The sequence below is a fragment of the Trachinotus anak genome, unplaced genomic scaffold (assembly GCF_046630095.1).
Source record: "Trachinotus anak isolate AG129_WGS33_773 ecotype Australia unplaced genomic scaffold, CSIRO_AGI_Tana_v1 ptg000018l, whole genome shotgun sequence".
NCBI lineage: Eukaryota > Metazoa > Chordata > Actinopteri > Carangiformes > Carangidae > Trachinotus > Trachinotus anak.
Genome location: NW_027273869.1, coordinates 1368515 through 1385896, shown reverse-complemented (window position 1 = coordinate 1385896; position 17382 = coordinate 1368515). Strand labels below are relative to the sequence as shown.

Genomic DNA, 17382 nt, shown 5'->3' with positions numbered 1-17382 from the left:
AGCACCCTGTCATCACCAATACAAAATAAAACATCCACTTTGTGACCTGTCTGTGTGTGTGTGTGTGTGTGTGTGTTGAACAGGAGCTGATGCAAGGCCTGTGGAGTTGGTGCACTCTGAGAGCAGAATCTGGGGGTCGCTGACAGAGCTTTAATTGTGTCTTGGTTTAATTTTTACAATCAATTCTCTCCCTGGAAGCTGATTTAATGATGCACCAAAGAGGAGAGGTCTCACTCTGTACAATGTTCCTGTGACAGAACACAGGGACTTAATTCTGAACTAAATCATATCTGACTCCAGGGCCCTCTCAGGTGGAGGGTAAAGGCTCACTTCACCCAAATGAAAATAAAAAACACACCATGACGAGCCAAAATATTACAACAGCTCTGCTGCTGCCTGCAGAGACATGGACCCTTGGTAGGGACCCCGTGGCATCTGGCACCAAGACGTTAGCACCTGATCCTCTGAGTCCTGTTGAACTTAAAGTCCTGATTCACTTAAAGGATGGAGCTGTTGTGTGTTAGACATCCTCCAGCACCCTGTCTGTGGTCGGTGGGCCGTCCCTCATCAGACCCCTGTCAGTGGGTCCTCACCATGAGCCTTGCTGTTTCGAGGACGCTCTGAGCCACTTGTCTGGTCATAATGATCTGGTCCTTGTCAAAGTGGCTCAGGTCCTTTCACCTCGCCCAACACACTGACTGGAAGAACCAACCGTTCACTCGCTGTCTTCTGAATCCCAGAGCTTATTCAGCACTCCTCACTGTGGGTGGTCATCATGTTTCAGCCCATCACTTAGTTCATATTGAATGTAGCTGCACACATAGAGAGCTCTACTGCAACACAATACAGCAGAACTCAGTGGACTATAATTAGTGCTCGCAGCACTGAAAATTCAGCATGAGCATCAGTGAACCTGATCATTGACCGAACACTTTGTCAGCAGCCTCCAGTGGCCTATTTTTTCATGAGAGTAGGTCCAAAGATAACTGGTAAAAAAGATCTTGTAGTATTTTTTTTAAAGCTGTCAACACCATTAATTAAGTTCCTTTCAGCTGAAATGACTTGGGTTGGAAGCAGAAATCTCAGAAACAGACATCTCAAAACCTCAGCAGGTGAAACTACAACTTCAAAAGAACAGATTTACATTTGCAGATCCAAGCTTACTTAATCGCCCGCAGAGAGGTAGATGAAAAGATTGATTCTACTCTCATGTCTGTAAATATAAGGCTACAACCAGCAGCCGATTAGCTTAGCTTAGCATAAAGACTGGAGATGGGAAAACTGGCTTTGTCCAAAGGGAATAAAATCTACCTCATTAAAAAAAAACCCTATCTAACACATTATATCTGGTTTATTTAACCTGTGCAGTCCCAGTGTTTGTGTATTACACTGTTGTTTTACTAGAACACAATTTCATGAGAACTATAGTTTTTGCAGAACATGTTTCAGATGTCCCTTGTGGAAATCATGTGTGACCTCTGCTGTAAAACATAATTTAAAAACAATGAACTTTCACCTGCTCTGTAGTTGTGATTGGTGTCACTAATTACCCTCATCCCAAATCCATGTATCGATTTCTGGTGTTAGAGTTTTTGTAACACTTGTTCATTAGACACCTGACAGGGAGTGAAGACTTTCTGCGCTCACTCTGTGGTGACTGACCTGAAGCAGAATCACTGCCACCGTGAGGACAACGTCTGCAGTTCTGTAGATGGACAACTCTGAGGTGAACCTCCGGACATGTGCCTCTGTCTCAGACTTCTGGACGCCTCTGCATGTTTGTTAATGCTTGATGCAGCAAGGTAAGTCATTACTTGATGCAACAAATGAGGAAGTGTGTGTTGGAGAGGAGGGTTACCACTTCAGGACTTTTAGGGGAAACAATTATTTTCTTTGGGGGGTTTAGAAATATGAAATGCTGCCAGCAACAGCACAGGTGACTCACAAAGACAGACATGGCTCCTGAGTCAGGGGCAGCAGGTCTGTTCAGCTTCATGCTGAGATTCCTGTGTGCAGCTTTTATCCCACAGCCCCATCACTCACATATTCACACCTCACCTCCACATCATCACCTATAGACTGATACACAGCCCTTTTTGTCCTCGGCATCTTATTACCTCAGCAATGGACACTTCACTGACCCTACAAGAGCGATCAGTTATAGATGGCCCCCACCACCACCACCACCGTACAGTAAACCTGTTGTACAGTAGGTCAACGGCAGAGACTACGCCGCTGCACAGTCGGTGCGCTTCTGCTTTGCGCGTTACTGTGTGATGAGTGAACCGCGGGTCTCCGGACGTGCGCAGACCAGACAGGACATCGGCTTTAAATTCTCCCTAAAGACGGTTTATTTTAAGGCTGGACTCCGGATTGATTTCTCCATGACAGCTTTCCTCTTGGTTCGGATGGTGAGAACCTCCGGGCGGATCCGATTTGGATCGCATCAGGCTCCATGTGCGCACTTTGCCCAAGCCCACTGCCGCCCGTGCACCATGAGTTCCCCTCGCTACGCCACGTTTCTGGAGACAAAAAGCCTTCTCTCACCATCTCCACGCCACTTGTCAGCTGAGGGGGAGCGCGCAACCAGGCGCTGTTCGCTCGCTCCGTCCGCTCCCACCCAAACGCACATGCACCTCCACAAAGAAAGAAAGACCCGCTCAGCAACAGCCGGAGAATCACCGCGGCAAGACAATCGATCCAGGCTCTTGTAATCGTGCCACAGAGAAGAGTGATTTGAGACAGCGCACACCTGCTGGATGATTTACGCCGTCACACGACACAAGTATCAATTATTCATCCGCTGCGTTACTGTACAGCCTGAACAAATCGATTTGTCAACATGCCAGGAGGCTGTCAGACAAGACTCCATACATCAGTATACACACAGCTACACACACACACACACACACACACACACACACACACACACACACATAATAGCTACACAAACATATACACACGAGAGAGGAGAGAGATCCTACCTGGTTGGAACATACTTTGGAAATAAAAGATGACCAGGATAAAGGATCCCAAACAAGTGGCAAATACCATCCGGCATATCCTGCTCATCCTCAACAGTTCGCTCAGAGTCTGTTTCATGGCGGGCGGAGAGGCTGGAGGCTGCTGCTCGCTGTGTGGAGGAATGAAGGGCCGGTTTGTCGGAGGCTCCGGGGCTCTGCTGGTACTGATGAGGATTGTCCGCCGGTCAATGAGCTAAAGCGTCCAACACGGAGCGTACCACTGCTGTGCTGCAGGGGGGGTGGGGAGGCGGGAGGGCACCCCTGCTTAGAGGAAATGGACGCGTCCAGATGTGCTCCTTCCCATCATCAGAACACTACAGGAACACAATAATGTTTCTGAAAGATACACAAACTTAAAAAAAAAAATCAATTGGCTTCTGCTGGTAGAAACAAACAGTGGTGAACGGCATTAGCTTCACTGTTCTGGGTGAGTGCAGAGGCAGAGATATTCACTATTTTTAGAAAACAGTAATGCATACGTTTCCCAAACTGCTAATCTGGATTCAAAGTTTTACCAAAAGTAAAATCTGATTATTGTCCTAAAGCATAGGCTACTCATTCTGCAGGAAAAATGGCCCCTATGTTATTTCATTATACCCTATACTTAAAAACAAAGCATTCTTGTGTAAGCAGCACTTTAATATTGTAGCTGGGGGGCTGGATAGTTTTGGCCATAATAATGCAGTGATTTGATGAGCTGTTTTGTGAGCAAATGATTAATATGCAAAGTAACTGCAGCTCTGAAGTAGCACAAAACCACTTAGTGAAGCAAAGTAGCTAACACAACTTCCCTCTGAAATGTGGTGTAAAGAAGACATCATTCATTTACTGTGAGTAAAATTTAAGTATTATGAACAAATGTAAAAGTAAAAGAACTCATTATGCAGAATGACCTCTTTCAGAGCTTTATAGTGGCATTTACTAGGAGATTGGAGTACTATTACTGATGCATTACGTTTAAGTACTATAATGTAAGATGATGTTACTAATTACTCTTGAAAAGAGAAGAAAACTTTCACTTTTAATGACATATTTTGACTGTGTGGTTTTACTCAGTTAAAATCCTTTACTTTTACTTCCTCTACCACTGAGTTCTGAGTAGTAACAGCAGAAGTAATGGTTGTAGTACACATCATAGTTAGAGCAATAGTAACGGTGGTAGGCCTAGTAGTAATCCTACAGCAATAATGCCAGTGGTTGTATGGTTGGAGACATTATAGCAGTATTACTATGTTAGTTTTACTTTTCTGTTTTCCCAGTCTGACAAAATTAATTTATCTATTCCACATGCAACTCCAGTGCCACCTAGTGGTATAAGAGCACACACTGCACAGAGGTCAGATGAGATCACAGACTACTGTCCAAGATAAGCACAGTGACAGGTAGACCTGTATGCAGCATCTTAAAATTGCTGTGAGACCTGTCATAGTCATAGAAACTGCTTTGTTTTGATCAAATTGTGCTCTAATGGTATTTTCAAGTACATACCAAAGACTCCTATGCACATTTTCTAATTAAGACATTTGTCTTACTTACACAAGCAGGTCTGATCAAGGGAGAATCTGAAGGTGGTCTGGAGGATAACCTCAGACAATGTGCTGCACAGACTAATTGTTGCACTGTAATGTATGCAGTGCACAGCAGTACATGCATTAACATGGACAAGCAGCAACACATGCCAAGAATTAAAATGATGCCCTTGTTGTGCACTCACAGATGGACAGTGCAATTGTAAATGTAGACTATTCATGTAGAGCTGAGGTGACAGGGAAATCAGCGGCATGCTTTTGAAAAACATCTCCACTCCAGTCCCTGAAGACACTTCACTTCATAATCCAAATGAATATTCAACAGTTGTTTAAGACGACTGCTATGCTTGGAGGCACTGAATCAGAGAGAATATAAAAGAGGGAAAGCAAACAGGAGAGTGATTCAGAAACTCTGGCCTAATGTCTCAATAAAGCCAACAAATGCATCAATTAAAGTGAGAGCATTAACCAATAAACACTATTAATTTGTCTAATTCCATAATCCCTATCTAGTTTGTTGCATGTTATTAGGGCTGAGGCTCGTGCCATAGTGATACAAACACAGAATAAGCTGGAGCTTTTGCTTCATGTAAATGTATCAAATCCCAGAGTCTTATCATTCTCCTGGAGCCTTTAAATACTCTGCTATATTAAAGCTTACAGAGGCTTTCAAAGGCACAACCTTAAAGCTTATCTTCTTTAAAGTTGAGAGCCATAAAATGCATGAGTGGGGCTGCAAGTTATGCTGGAAGCAAACGGTTCATAAAAAAATGTACACAAACTTGTAAAGCAGCACAGACACAAACACACACATCAGTCCTCACCTGTCTGGCTACAGGCTTCAGGTGAAGGCATCATTGGAACACCGTCCTGCCTCCGGATATCATTGTTGACACTTCCCTGCTGCCTTGTACTGTTGCTAAAGGGAATAGTGATTAACAGCAGGGGGTGATCTCAGCAGTTTCTCCTCAGCATCAAGGCCTCAGACATATGCTGGGTTCTGGGTCAGTGAGGTCAATGCCTTATCAGCATGTGTCCATGGGCTGAGAGAGTAGTAGAGAATGTGAGAAAATCAGTGCTTACTTACTTATGTTGTATAAAAACAATACTTTAAACAGAAGTTACTCTTAAATCCTTTAGGAATAATTTATTATTTAGGAAATCCAAGTCATGACTTTTCATCTGTAGACTTTTAGTTGTAAGATCCATCCATCCATCCATCCATCCATCAAGTGTTCCCAGGCCAGATATATATAATCATTTGTACCAGTTGGAGGTGCCAAACGAAGGTGACCCAGATGATCCTGATCAGATACCCAAACCAGCTCAACTGGCTCCTTTTGACATGAAGGAGCAGCATCTCTGAGTGCCATCCAGATATCTTTTCGCCATAGGTGAGGGTTAGAACATAGTATCAACTGATAAATTGTTTTCTAGCTCAGCTCCTTCTTCACCACAATGTCTGGTACAAGACGCCCATTAATGCTGCACCTGTTAATCTCGTGGTTCATTTTTCCCTCATTCCCGAACAAGATCTCAATACACTTATTCTTCAAGTCCACAAAACACATATAGACTAGATGGGCAAACTCCCAAAACCCCTCTAATAACATTGCAAGGGTAAAGAGCTAGTCCACTGTTCCATGACAATGACAGAATTCACATTGTTCCGCTTGGATCTGAGGTTCAGCAATTGTTTGAGGCCCCCTTTTCCAGCACCCTGGATGCACCCAGCACCCTGGCCTCTGCCAAGGATATGGGTGAGGCTTTCCCCGTGTCTTCAGACTCTGCCTCTTAGTCAAGTTCAGGAGTTTCTCAAAGTGTTCTTTTGCTTGATAATATCAACAGTCAAGGGTCAGCAATTCTTCTCAACTGCTGAACACAGCCTAAGTCAAGCTCTGATTTCACTTCCTGAGTGATGTGATCTGATGCCAGACTTTCCTTGAAGCTCACTTAAAGGCCTTCTCCATGAACTCCCCAGATCAACCGGGGCAGTTGTAGCCCCTCTGGCCTGGCGGTACTTGTCTGCTGTTTCAGAAGACTGCTGGGTCAGCCAGGCCTGAAAGGCCTTCTTCTTCAGAGGCCTCCTTCACTGCTGGTGTCCACCAGCTGGTGAAATCACAAATGACCAGTTCACCATCTCTACATGTCTGACTTTTTCAGGCAGACTTCTCCTCCATCTGATCAAACTCACCACCAGTTGGTGATCAGAGACAGCTCTGCTCCTATCATTATTAAAGTGGTTGCGGTAGACGGCTACAGATCAAATAATGTGACCACAAACTCAATGACTCAATGACAATGCTATGGCCAATCCATGACTAGCACAGACATCCAATAATAAAGGACTACTCAGGTTCAGATCAGGCCTAGCTGCAGTTCCTTCCACCAAAGAGATGAGATTTTGCAGAGCCAGTCTGAATGCCTAGGTCTCTCTTGCCTGCTGCCCAGCCTACAATACACTTGATCCCAATGCCTATCCTGCAGGTGGTGAGCCTAAAGGGTGGTAGCTCCATGTAGTTTTTTAGGCTAGAGAAAACAGAAAAAGGAAAAATCTGATTGGATAACTCTATTTTGATGGCTTTAGCTTCATTTGTGAAGCTGCTTTTGCAAGCAGCCAGCCCCTTCTGTTGGCTAAAACAAGTGCAAGGCTAGACGTCTGCCTGTCTGCTCTGCTGGCATCTGTGTCATCGGTCTGTTTTTAACAGACAGGCTACCTAAAAAGGGGGTCTGTTCCAGGAAACAGGGATGTCTGGTTACTCTAGTGTGATCCCATTGCAGGATGGTCTTCAATTCATGCTTACTGGTTCATTGTTATTTTCCATATTCTTGTAAAATTTAAGTGTGTAAAAGTTTGAAATCCAGGAACAAATCTCTGACCTCTGGCCTGTAAAACATGCTGTCAATAAAAGGTGCATAATTACAGCATCCTCCATCCCTCAATCAATATATCTAATCAGTCAGTCCTGTGGGGGATCTGTGGTTAGCCACTACAATAGAGTGACCTCTATTTAACACTTCACTGAATGCTTTATTAATTAAGGGTTGAAAATCTCAAGTATTAACCTGATCATGCACTATGAGGTCAATCTGGGATGGACTGTGGGTGATGGAGTTTATTAAATTTTGACAGACAGGTAGTTCAGAGCAAGAAACTCATTTGAATCGACTGCTCCAGCACTGACCCCAGACAGTGGAGTTTTATCACCAGCCGAACATGGTCATTTCTCAAAACTGAGCTCTGAGACAGGGCATGACGGGACATCAAAAAGGTGACAGTGAATTAATAATGTTGCTGAGGAAAAAAACATCAGTATGTGTCAAAAGCCTAAATAACACCAACTCAGCTTATGATAACGTGAGGAAATGGGTTGCTGACCTGGGCTGACCCAGGGTCCCAATGTAAAGTAAAAGCCATAAAATAAATGACTGTTGTGAATGAATGACAGACTTGGTGAACTTCAAGGATGGCACTATGAAACAAATGCTAAAGTTTTACAAAGACTACAACCCCATGGCTTAAAAATAAACATTACAGCAGTAATAACAGACTCTGCTTATTGCTGAAAGTGTTCCGTCAACACTGTTAGCGACATCTCTTTTACAGCAGTGGCCTATGTTTTTTTATTCCCTGTAGAAAACCATTCACAAATAATAAATAAATAAAATCATTAGAAAAAAAAATTCATACAAGATTAACCGTTACAGATATCTGTATATCTAACATTTTAGTGTCCAGGGCTAGTAGTGTGTCAAAGAATGTGTGGAAGAAAAAAGATGGTGGAGTAAGATAACAATAGTGTGATGAAAATAAAGATAACTATAAAGAGCCAAGACAGCTATAGTGTGATAACTGCACTGTGCAGAAATCACACAACTGTAGTGTGATTGGTGTCAAGTGCCAAAGAAAATAAGCAGCAATCTCACAATAACAAGTAAAGAGAAGTGTTGTGGTGTAGAACCCAATCAAATAACTGGCATACATCATTACAGGTTAAAATGTGCAACAACTTCACGAAACCACCAGATGTTTACCGTGTGTTGTGTGTCGCCCAGAGTCTGACAGGAAGGCAGATTTTAGTATGTTCTTGTACTAACTCACATCAAAAGAACATAGACACTAAGAAAAGAGCCTTTGTTGATTTCAAGGTATCAAGGTGACATCTTGTGGTGGAAACTGGTAGCAGGTTCTCTCAGCAGCTGCCTGTTGGAGATCCTGAGAAACAGGTTTCACAGACATGCTGCACAATTTAAAACACAGGGAGTAAACATACCAGACTGTCTAAAACCCATAGTGACAACACAAGTGCCAAACTGTGCACACACAGCCCCCAGAGCCTTCTTACTTTGATGAGAAACGACTGGTGAAATGTTAGTGCATGTCGGAACAGTTTTCTACAAATAGTTCACCTCCCTACCACCTACCCTTAACTCTTGTTAAATTTACATTGCGTTATTACACACACACACACACACACACACACACACACACACACACACACACACACACACACACACACACACACACACACACACAGAGAGAGAGAGAGAGAGAGAGAGAGAGAGAGAGAGAGAGAGAGAGAGAGAGAGAGAGAGAGAGAGAGAGAGAGAGAGAGAGAGAGAATAACATGTTATTGAAATGTATTACCCCTGATTGTAAGTAGGTAACAGCTCCATGTACCATCTGGATAGTCTTGCTTGTTTCCTTAAGTCCTTTGGAATCCCTCTTCTAAATTCCTCCACTTCACAGAAAACATAATCAGTGCTTGGTTAACACAAATATTGGTAACACTTTTTCAAGTGTTACCAATATTTGTGTTAACCAAGCACTGATTATGTTGTTAATGTAATTCTTTTCAGGGTACATTAATTACATTAACAATTAACATTACTACTTAACTAAGGTATTACCTATTGTTATTTATAGCTGATAAAGACTTTATGGCATTGTCTAAAAAAAAGCACATTGTCTACTCTTACCTGCGGTGATAAAGGGACCAGAGAGGAAGACCTGCTCATCCTCCTGCACAGACAAATTCAACTGTAATTCATTTCGGATGTACAGAAATGAATCTGTAGCAGTTAAATCACTTCATATAGGTGTGAACCGCTTTAGGACTGGATGGATTTATTTACTTGGCCGGTACCTGACAAAACGTGATGGGATTATCTTTTATTCTGATAAAGCAGAAGGCCAGGTACAGTGCAGGAGAGGCAGACTCCGTTTCCCTCAGCTCTTCTCCCAGAGATGATGGTCAGGGCAACTAAAATCAGTACAGTAACAGCATTATAAAACAATACAGTTGGTTTATAAAGTACAAAAATGACCAAAAAAGCAGCATTAATAATTTATTGCGAAATTGCCCACCGAATTTAATACCTAATGTTCCTCTAATAGATAATAAGACCCGTTCCTGCAGTACCGGAGGCTGCAGTTTCAGGACCGCAGCTGTGTATTATTGATAATTATATATTACTTCATTATTATAAATATGGTAGATGGTTGTGCCAATAAAGTAGCCTAATTAGTTGGCTACTCTTAATATATTTATATGAACTGTCACACTCACATCCCGTTTACCGTCCGTCTTCTTGAGAAATGTGATGCTGTCGCCCAAGTCCTTAGGTGGCAGTTTCGCGAGAAACCAGGGTCCTAAAGTTGCGGTCCTGAGACTGCAGCCTCCGGCCCTGCAGGAGCTGTACTCGCTCCAGGCGGAGGCTGGAAGAGATGCGTTCAATTGCTGCCACAACTATGGGAATTATGATAGTTACGAGCGATTACGACCGACCGTCGCTCCTCTGAAAGAACAAATTTTATATTACAGGCTAGAAACAGAGTTACCGAAATGTCATACTTAGGGGGATGAAACCATATGAACAAAATGCTGTAGAAGTTCTATTTTATTATGGTTTTGACTAATGAATGCATGTTAGATGTGTACTTCTTCTCTTTCTGTCGTTTCAGACTGCAGTGAAGCTGTGCTTGGCTTGTGCTTGATTGTTACACTAAAATAAAATAAAACTAAAATAAAAGCTAAAAGACATGATGATTATTTTTTTTAAATCATCATGTATTTTGTAATTCGATGTGCTTCCACTGGTGATGTTGCGTTGGCGGTCGAGGCTTCTGCGGTGTAGGAGCTTGTGAGCAGTCCCTGAACGCCGGGCGGCCCCCTGCCGGCCACAGGCGGTAGTACAGCCGCAGCTCCGCGCTGGGACTGGTCCTTTCGCAGCCATTTTCTGTCCAACCAAACAGCCGTCTCAGGGAGGTAACCAACCAGGGCTTCATTGCAGGTTTGTGCCTGGCTCCGGCCAATGATTGCTAACCGATTTCTCGTTAGCTCGAATGGAAATGTCCGTCTCTGCCTGATTTTTTATTTGTTGTCTGAGTGAATGAGGGTTGCTCATCAGGAAGTATCCGGCGGGTGAAACTTTAAAAACAAGTCTTTATCATTTCGGCCTCGGCCACGTCTTGCTCTGCTCCGTGCGACAAAGAACAGGCCAGCGCGGTCTGTGCAGGCGCCAGCTGCGGTGGATTTACACCGACAATTTGTTCCAGGGACACAATGTACCTGAAAAGGTTAACTACAGAAGGTAACAGCCCACCGGACAGCCTCTCTCCTCTGTGCTCAACTAATTCACGGAGTTTCATGGAGACCGGTGAACTGGCTCGTTAGCTCACCCTGTCACACAGCGCGCCTGAGCTGCTACTCCAGTTAGCACACGTTAGCTAAACACAGGTCGGTGCTTTTAGCTTGTGCGTAGCGGCGCCCCCCCCCCCCCGGTCACAGCTGTACAACAGGCAGGTTATACCGCTAACCTCGCTAACACAAGCAGCTAGCAGCCCCAGTGTCATGTCGGAGCCCGCAAACACAGTTCATCATATAACCGTCCAAACATGGGGGGGGGGGGGGGGGGGGGGGGGGGGGGGCAGGGCACATTAGCTGGTGTCTTTAAGGTGGAAACGTGTAATGATGATGAGCTGAGTACAACAGCAGGCCAGTGAGCTGATGAATCCGCTGGTCGCTGTTCCTGTCGTTAACACACACAGACAAAGCGAAACACACATATGTCACAGATAACTGCGCTGCACCCGGAGAGCAGATGGGTTCCGGCTGAATTCCTGCAGCCACACACAGTGACCGTGAAGGTGGACAAGTCAGAAACGTTTTAATACTCTTCAGTAACACGACATTAGCCATGTGTTCACAATGCAAGGCCCCATGTTGTCTGTTCGGTGTTCATCACACTGGTCATACCTGATGTGACCACAGGACTGAGAGATCCAGCCTTCTAGGAAGAAATTATTTACCAGACTCACTGTGCCAAGGCCAGTTCAGTGGACGTTTCCTGTTTCTGTGGCTGAAGAACACACGACGGACCCCCACCCCTCCTGCATAGAGGCAAGACAGAAAGACCTGACTGAAAGAGGCACAAAACTACCACAAAGCTACCAGAGAGATAGTTCCACTTCGTCCTCTCATCACAGTTTTAACACTGACACACTTTAACACTTTTTACTGATGCTGGCATAAGTAAAAAGAATTGTTGAGCTTGGGGCTGTAGGATCCCAATGGTCCAGACAGTTTGAAACAGGTTCTCAAGTGGAACGGGTTCTCAATTCAAACAGACGCCTCCCTGATGGGACTGAGAGGAATCCAAAGTATAAAGTGTGTATGTGGTTGTGTTTGACAGCATGAGTACAGGCGTGTTATGGCCCTTTAATGATTAGTTTCTCAGATAATTCATTCTAATTTTTCCATAAAACATCAGAAAATGCAATCTTCTATAATTTTCCAGAACCCGTAGAGAGACACACGTTTTGTTATTTTACTCTGAGAAAAGCAACAAATCCTCACACGGGCACAGCTGAGAACTGCTGTACAGCTCTGGGTGATAAGGATTCAGGGATATTGATGGGATTCTTCCTGTTTTTCCAGCTGTCAATCACAACAGCAAAGATTCTGAAGATCACCAAAAAATTCTTACCTTTGTGTGTCTGTGCAGACACAGCTTGTGAACCACCCAGAACAATTATCTTTGGGACTTTTGTACTTCCTGCTTCATATGATCAAGGTTCAGCCTGTCAGGCTTTTCTGAAGAGAAGAACTACAAGCTGTGTGTGTGTGTGTGTGTGTGTGTGTGTGTGTGTGTGTGTGTGTGTGTGTTTGTGGGGTACATCCAGGCCTTGCAGGTATACTGAAGTCAGTGTGATGTGTGTTTGTCTCACAGATGGACGGAGACAGCTCAACCACCGACGCTTCCCAGCTGGGGATCACTGGAGAGTACATGGCGTCCAGTCACTATGTTCTCCAGTCTCAAGATGGTGAGGAGCAGACACAGGAGCTGGTCTGAGAACAGTGTAGACAGTGAACAGCTGCTGACTGTGTGTGTGTTTTGTGTAGATGATGCAGAAGAGAGTCTGAACGACCATGAAGACGGTGGAGTCAAAGAGAACTACAGGGAGCAGGACATCTACCTCCCCATCGCCAACGTGGCTCGCATCATGAAGAATGCTGTTCCTCAGACTGGAAAGGTTTGTGTTTGTGAGTGTGTGCGTGGGGGTGGGGTTGTCGGTGTCAGTGTTTTTTGTGGGTTATACTCAGTGACAGAGGAAATGAGACTGATCATCATGTTGTTATATGAAACTGGTGATGGTGGAGAAGATGTAGTTCAATTCCACTTGAACCCTTTGCCTGTTACTTGTCTGAAGACCAGTGAGTCTCAGGGAGGAACAGATCTGTTCTTTCTTAGTGTTCCTCTGAGGTCTGAACGAGCGGTCCTGGCATGATGTATGAGTCCTGTACATCAGTGGCTCTCAATCATCAAGGACCTAAACTGATAGAAATAAGAGCACAGACCCTGATCTGATCAGATTTGAACTTTGATTACAGAAAGTATGTAAACCAAAGTAGTCACACACTGTCATTGTGGAACTTTGGGATTAAATTACAGTGAAAATTGACCCAGGGACTCTCCACAGGGGAAAAACACTTGACTTAAGAATTCCTTAAAATGAATAATATAAGTAAAATAAACAGAACTGTGGCAACATGTTTTCTGTATTTTTTGCTTTTTGTTCATTTTGTGGGAATATTTATTTTTCACTTCAGTAGTTGTTGGTAAAGTCTCAGGGTCTGTCTGCAGGTCTCTGAGCAGACGGTGTAACGTCACCTGCTGTAGGCTACAGTGTTTCTCCTCAGGGCTCCAGACTGCAGCCAAAATGATCACATATGCATTTTCTGAAAGTGCGTGAGTTTAAAATTTCACGTGTTGACATTGTTGTGAGTGATGATCATTAGACTTTTGTTGCCCCTCTGTGACGGGGCCGCAATCAGCCTTGGTTGGTGACAGAAGTACTTTTTGTTTCCAGGCTCAGTCTCTCCCTACCTGAACCCTGTCACTGTCACTGTCACGGAGTGCACACACACTGATGGTGTATGTGGCTGTTGCTGTGCTCTAAAGATGAAGTGGTGTATAGGTGATTAGTTTAAGAAACAGGAGGAGGAGGAGATGATGATGAGTCTGTTAACAACAATATAATGTTGATGAACTTCACAAACTCTTCTTTATTGGCTGACTTCTTCCTTTCTGTATTGTGTGTGTGTGTGTGTGTGTGCGCGCGTGCGTGCGTGCGTGCGTGCGTGCGTGCATGCATGCGTGTATGCATCTCCACAGATTGCGAAAGATGCCAAGGAGTGTGTGCAGGAGTGTGTGAGTGAGTTCATCAGCTTCATCACGTCGGAGGCGAGCGAGCGCTGCCACCAGGAGAAGAGGAAGACCATCAATGGGGAGGACATCTTGTTTGCCATGTCCACACTGGGTTTCGACATGTACGTGGAGCCGCTGAAGCTCTACCTGCAGAAGTTTAGAGAGGTGAGACACAAAGTGGCCATGTCCAGTCCTGCTCACTGTTCAGAACATCCTCAGAAAGAAAAGCAAATGAACTGGTTTTCTTTGAGCAGACGGTTTTCATAAAATGTCCATGGTCACTGAAGAAAAGGAAAAAACACTTGTATGATAGTGAAATGATACAAACACAAATGAGTCAGAGAGTTTAAATGAGTTAAAAACAAAATAGAATAAGAGCATCAGACTGACCTGGAGCAGTCTGGATTGGTGCTTTCAGTGCAGACCGTACCCCCACACTGAACCTAGGAGGAGGCCAGCAGTGAGTCTAATCCCATTAAAGCCTCTGCAGAGCTGAAACCAGGGCTCCTGAACACAGCAGTGGAGGAGCAGCAGATACAGTGGCAGCAGAAAGGTGCAAGAGATAGAGACTAGAGATCCACAAGAAGCGTTCAGAGGCTTATTGTTGCCAAATCTAATGTAACACACATTTTACAAAACTGGTCCATTTACATTTCCTCCTGAAGATATTCTGAACGATGGACTTGAAATTCAGGGGGCAATAAATTGGAAGTGTAACAACAGTGACTTCATTTAAAATGTGACAGCAACTGAATGAAGCTGCTCAGTTTGTATTTTCATTTCCAGTCCGTGGAGCAGAGCTGATTTTATTGAATTGTGTCACTTCCCTCTGTGATGTCGTGTGTTTTGCTGCTCAGCTGATCTGTTTGGGACTTTGGCTGCAGCACTCTTTCTTCACTGTGGATTTAGAAGAAGTGTGAATGTGTTAATCACATCTTTTCACCTGAACTGTACCATTTTGTAAATGACTCTTACGGCCCACCTGTGGTACCTTCACTCTCACAGGCTGGAACCACTGAGTAAAAAATGACCCACACTAAGGTTTGAAAGTAGTAAGTAAATCCACTCTGTGTGTGTAAATGGGATAGATTTGATACAAACTGTAAACTGTGTGCAACAGTGAAGCGGAACATCCAGGGAGAATGAAACTGTCAGATTGTCAGACTGGTTCAGCCTGAAAACTAACCTGGTTTCCATGGTAACTGAGACTTATTTGAACTCCCTGAAGCAGGATTTAATCCTGGTTTAATGCATCATCCGTCTTTATGGAACACACCTCTCACTGGCTCATGTTTCTTCTTCATGTGGCAGTGAAGGCCTGTTACCAGATGATTGCGTGTTCTTGTTTGGTTCCACATGTTGTTCACATGTGTTATACTCTGTGTCTCCAGGCGATGAAGGGGGAGAAGGGGATGCCCGGGGTGGCGGTGGGAGAAAGCCTTGGGGAGGATCTGACAGACGACAGCTTCAGTAAGTGAATTGTTAATTCATCCCCCTCTGTGTTGACAGTTTGTTTCCGTCTGTGTCTCAATCTGATCTTTTGAGTCTGGTTAAAATACGTTTTCTCCCTCCATCAGCAAATCCACTGCCAGCTGGGATCATCACAGCAGATGGACAGCAGCAGAACGTCATGGTGTACACCACCTCATATCAACAGGTACGGTCCACACGGAGGCAGCAGCAGCTCACAGCTGTGCCCCAGCTCTGATGAACACACACCCTGTCCAACTAAACTGTGCCGCTCTGTTCCAGATTCCCACTGTACAACAGATCCAGTTTTCATGACGAGGACTTCCTCCCAGCCTGACCGCAGCAGCTTCGCACCGGGCTCACACTCACCTGATGACCTCTGACCCTGCCACAGGGTGAAGGTCACCAGATGGACAGGGAGAGAGGAGGGAGAGGCGTCTGCACAAACCCTCGTGTACACAGAAATCACTACCTGTTGTAGAAAGTGTAGTTTCTAGTTGTGAGATAGCAAATGTTTTGGAGTGCGTCCAAAGCACCTGGGGAATTTGAGGCTTTATTTTAAAGGCTAGTCTTATACATGATTTAGTGGTGGAATTGTTTTTGTGTGTGTGTTCATGTGTTTGCTTTTATGCATTATTTTTTTCTTGGGGGGTGGGGGTTGTGGGGTAGTAGTGGGGAAGGTGATGTATTGGAAGCTTATTTTGAAGGTCTTCTCTGTTTGAACTGAGAAAAGCCGTGTTGTTACTGTCACATGAGATCATGCAGCTCTTTTGTAAGTTCAGACAATTTACCATGTGCTTTAATGTCATGTACATCCTTTGAATAAAAATTCAAAAGTGATGCTTTCACTTTTTCCATTTATCACTGAAAACAGTTTCATACTCAGTCAGTGTTGAGCTGGAGCTTTGCTTTAAACTGTCCACACCTGGAAGCAGAAATTCACACGGACCATGAATCAGAATCAGAATCAGAATCAGTTTTATTGCCAAGTATGTTTTCACATACAAGGAATTTTTTCTGGTGATTGGTGCAATTGATAAGCAACAGTGGGGCTCTCTAGCCTTGTTGATGAGGCTAATAGCAGATGGGAAGAAGCTATTTTTGTGGCGAGAGGTTTTGGTCCTGAAGGACCGCAGCCTCCTGCCAGAGGGGAGTGTCTCAAAGAGTTTGTGTCCAGGGTGGGAGGAGTCAGCTACAATCTTCCCTGCACGCCTCAGAGCCCTTGAGGCGTACAGGTCCTGGAGGGACGGAAGATTGCAGCCAATCACCTTCTCAGCAGAGTGGATGATACGCTGCAGTCTGTTATTGTCCCTCTCCGTGGCAGCAGCGTACCAGATGGTGATGGAGGAGGTGAGGATGGACTCGATGATGGAGGTGTAGAAGTTCACCATCATAGTCCTTGGCAGGTTGAACTTCTTCAACTGCCTCAGGAAATACATCCTCTGCTGAGCTTTTTTGATGAGGGAGCTGATGTTCAGCTCCCATTTGAGATCCTGTGTGATGGTGGTTCCCAAGAAGCGAAAATGCTCCACGGTAGCCACGGGGGAGTCACACAGGGTGATGGGGGTGGGTGGGGCTGGGCTCTTCCTGAAGTCCACTATCATTTCCACTGTCTTCAGAGCGTTTAGCTCTAGGTTGTTCTGCCTGCA

The 17382-nt window shown here is 44.5% G+C and overlaps 2 protein-coding genes across 6 annotated transcripts in view; one reads left to right on the top strand and one right to left on the bottom strand.

Moving 5' to 3' along the window:
• chst11 (carbohydrate (chondroitin 4) sulfotransferase 11) overlaps positions 1–10861 on the bottom strand; it is a 92350-nt gene extending 81489 nt beyond the window's left edge. The window contains exons 1-5 of one of the 3 annotated variants that reach the window (XM_071502134.1): positions 10123–10861; positions 9700–9816; positions 9533–9575; positions 5377–5595; positions 2985–3337 (exon numbers count right to left, since the gene is read on the bottom strand). In XM_071502134.1, coding sequence (XP_071358235.1) covers positions 2985–3102 — 118 coding nt within the window. In that variant the 5' untranslated portion in view covers positions 3103–3337; positions 5377–5595; positions 9533–9575; positions 9700–9816; positions 10123–10861. Of the gene's footprint in view, positions 1–2984; positions 3338–5376; positions 5718–9532; positions 9576–9699; positions 9817–10122 lie in introns of those variants that run through there. The other 2 variants (XM_071502136.1, XM_071502135.1) reach the window with 2 other exon arrangements.
• Positions 10710–16573, top strand: nfyba (nuclear transcription factor Y, beta a). 3 transcript variants are annotated; one of them, XM_071502138.1, is made up of 7 exons: positions 10710–10846; positions 12785–12878; positions 12958–13088; positions 14231–14428; positions 15655–15733; positions 15841–15920; positions 16016–16573. In XM_071502138.1, exons 2-7 carry the CDS (start codon positions 12785–12787, stop codon positions 16046–16048), a joined length of 615 nt encoding a protein of 204 aa, XP_071358239.1. In that variant the 5' UTR covers positions 10710–10846; the 3' UTR covers positions 16049–16573. The 3 variants fall into 3 exon arrangements, with proteins under 3 accessions (XP_071358239.1, XP_071358240.1, XP_071358241.1); XM_071502139.1 differs by having other exon boundaries at positions 10840–11146; XM_071502140.1 differs by lacking the exon at positions 10710–10846 and adding an exon at positions 11512–11955.
• Positions 16574–17382: the final 809 nt, after the last annotated feature.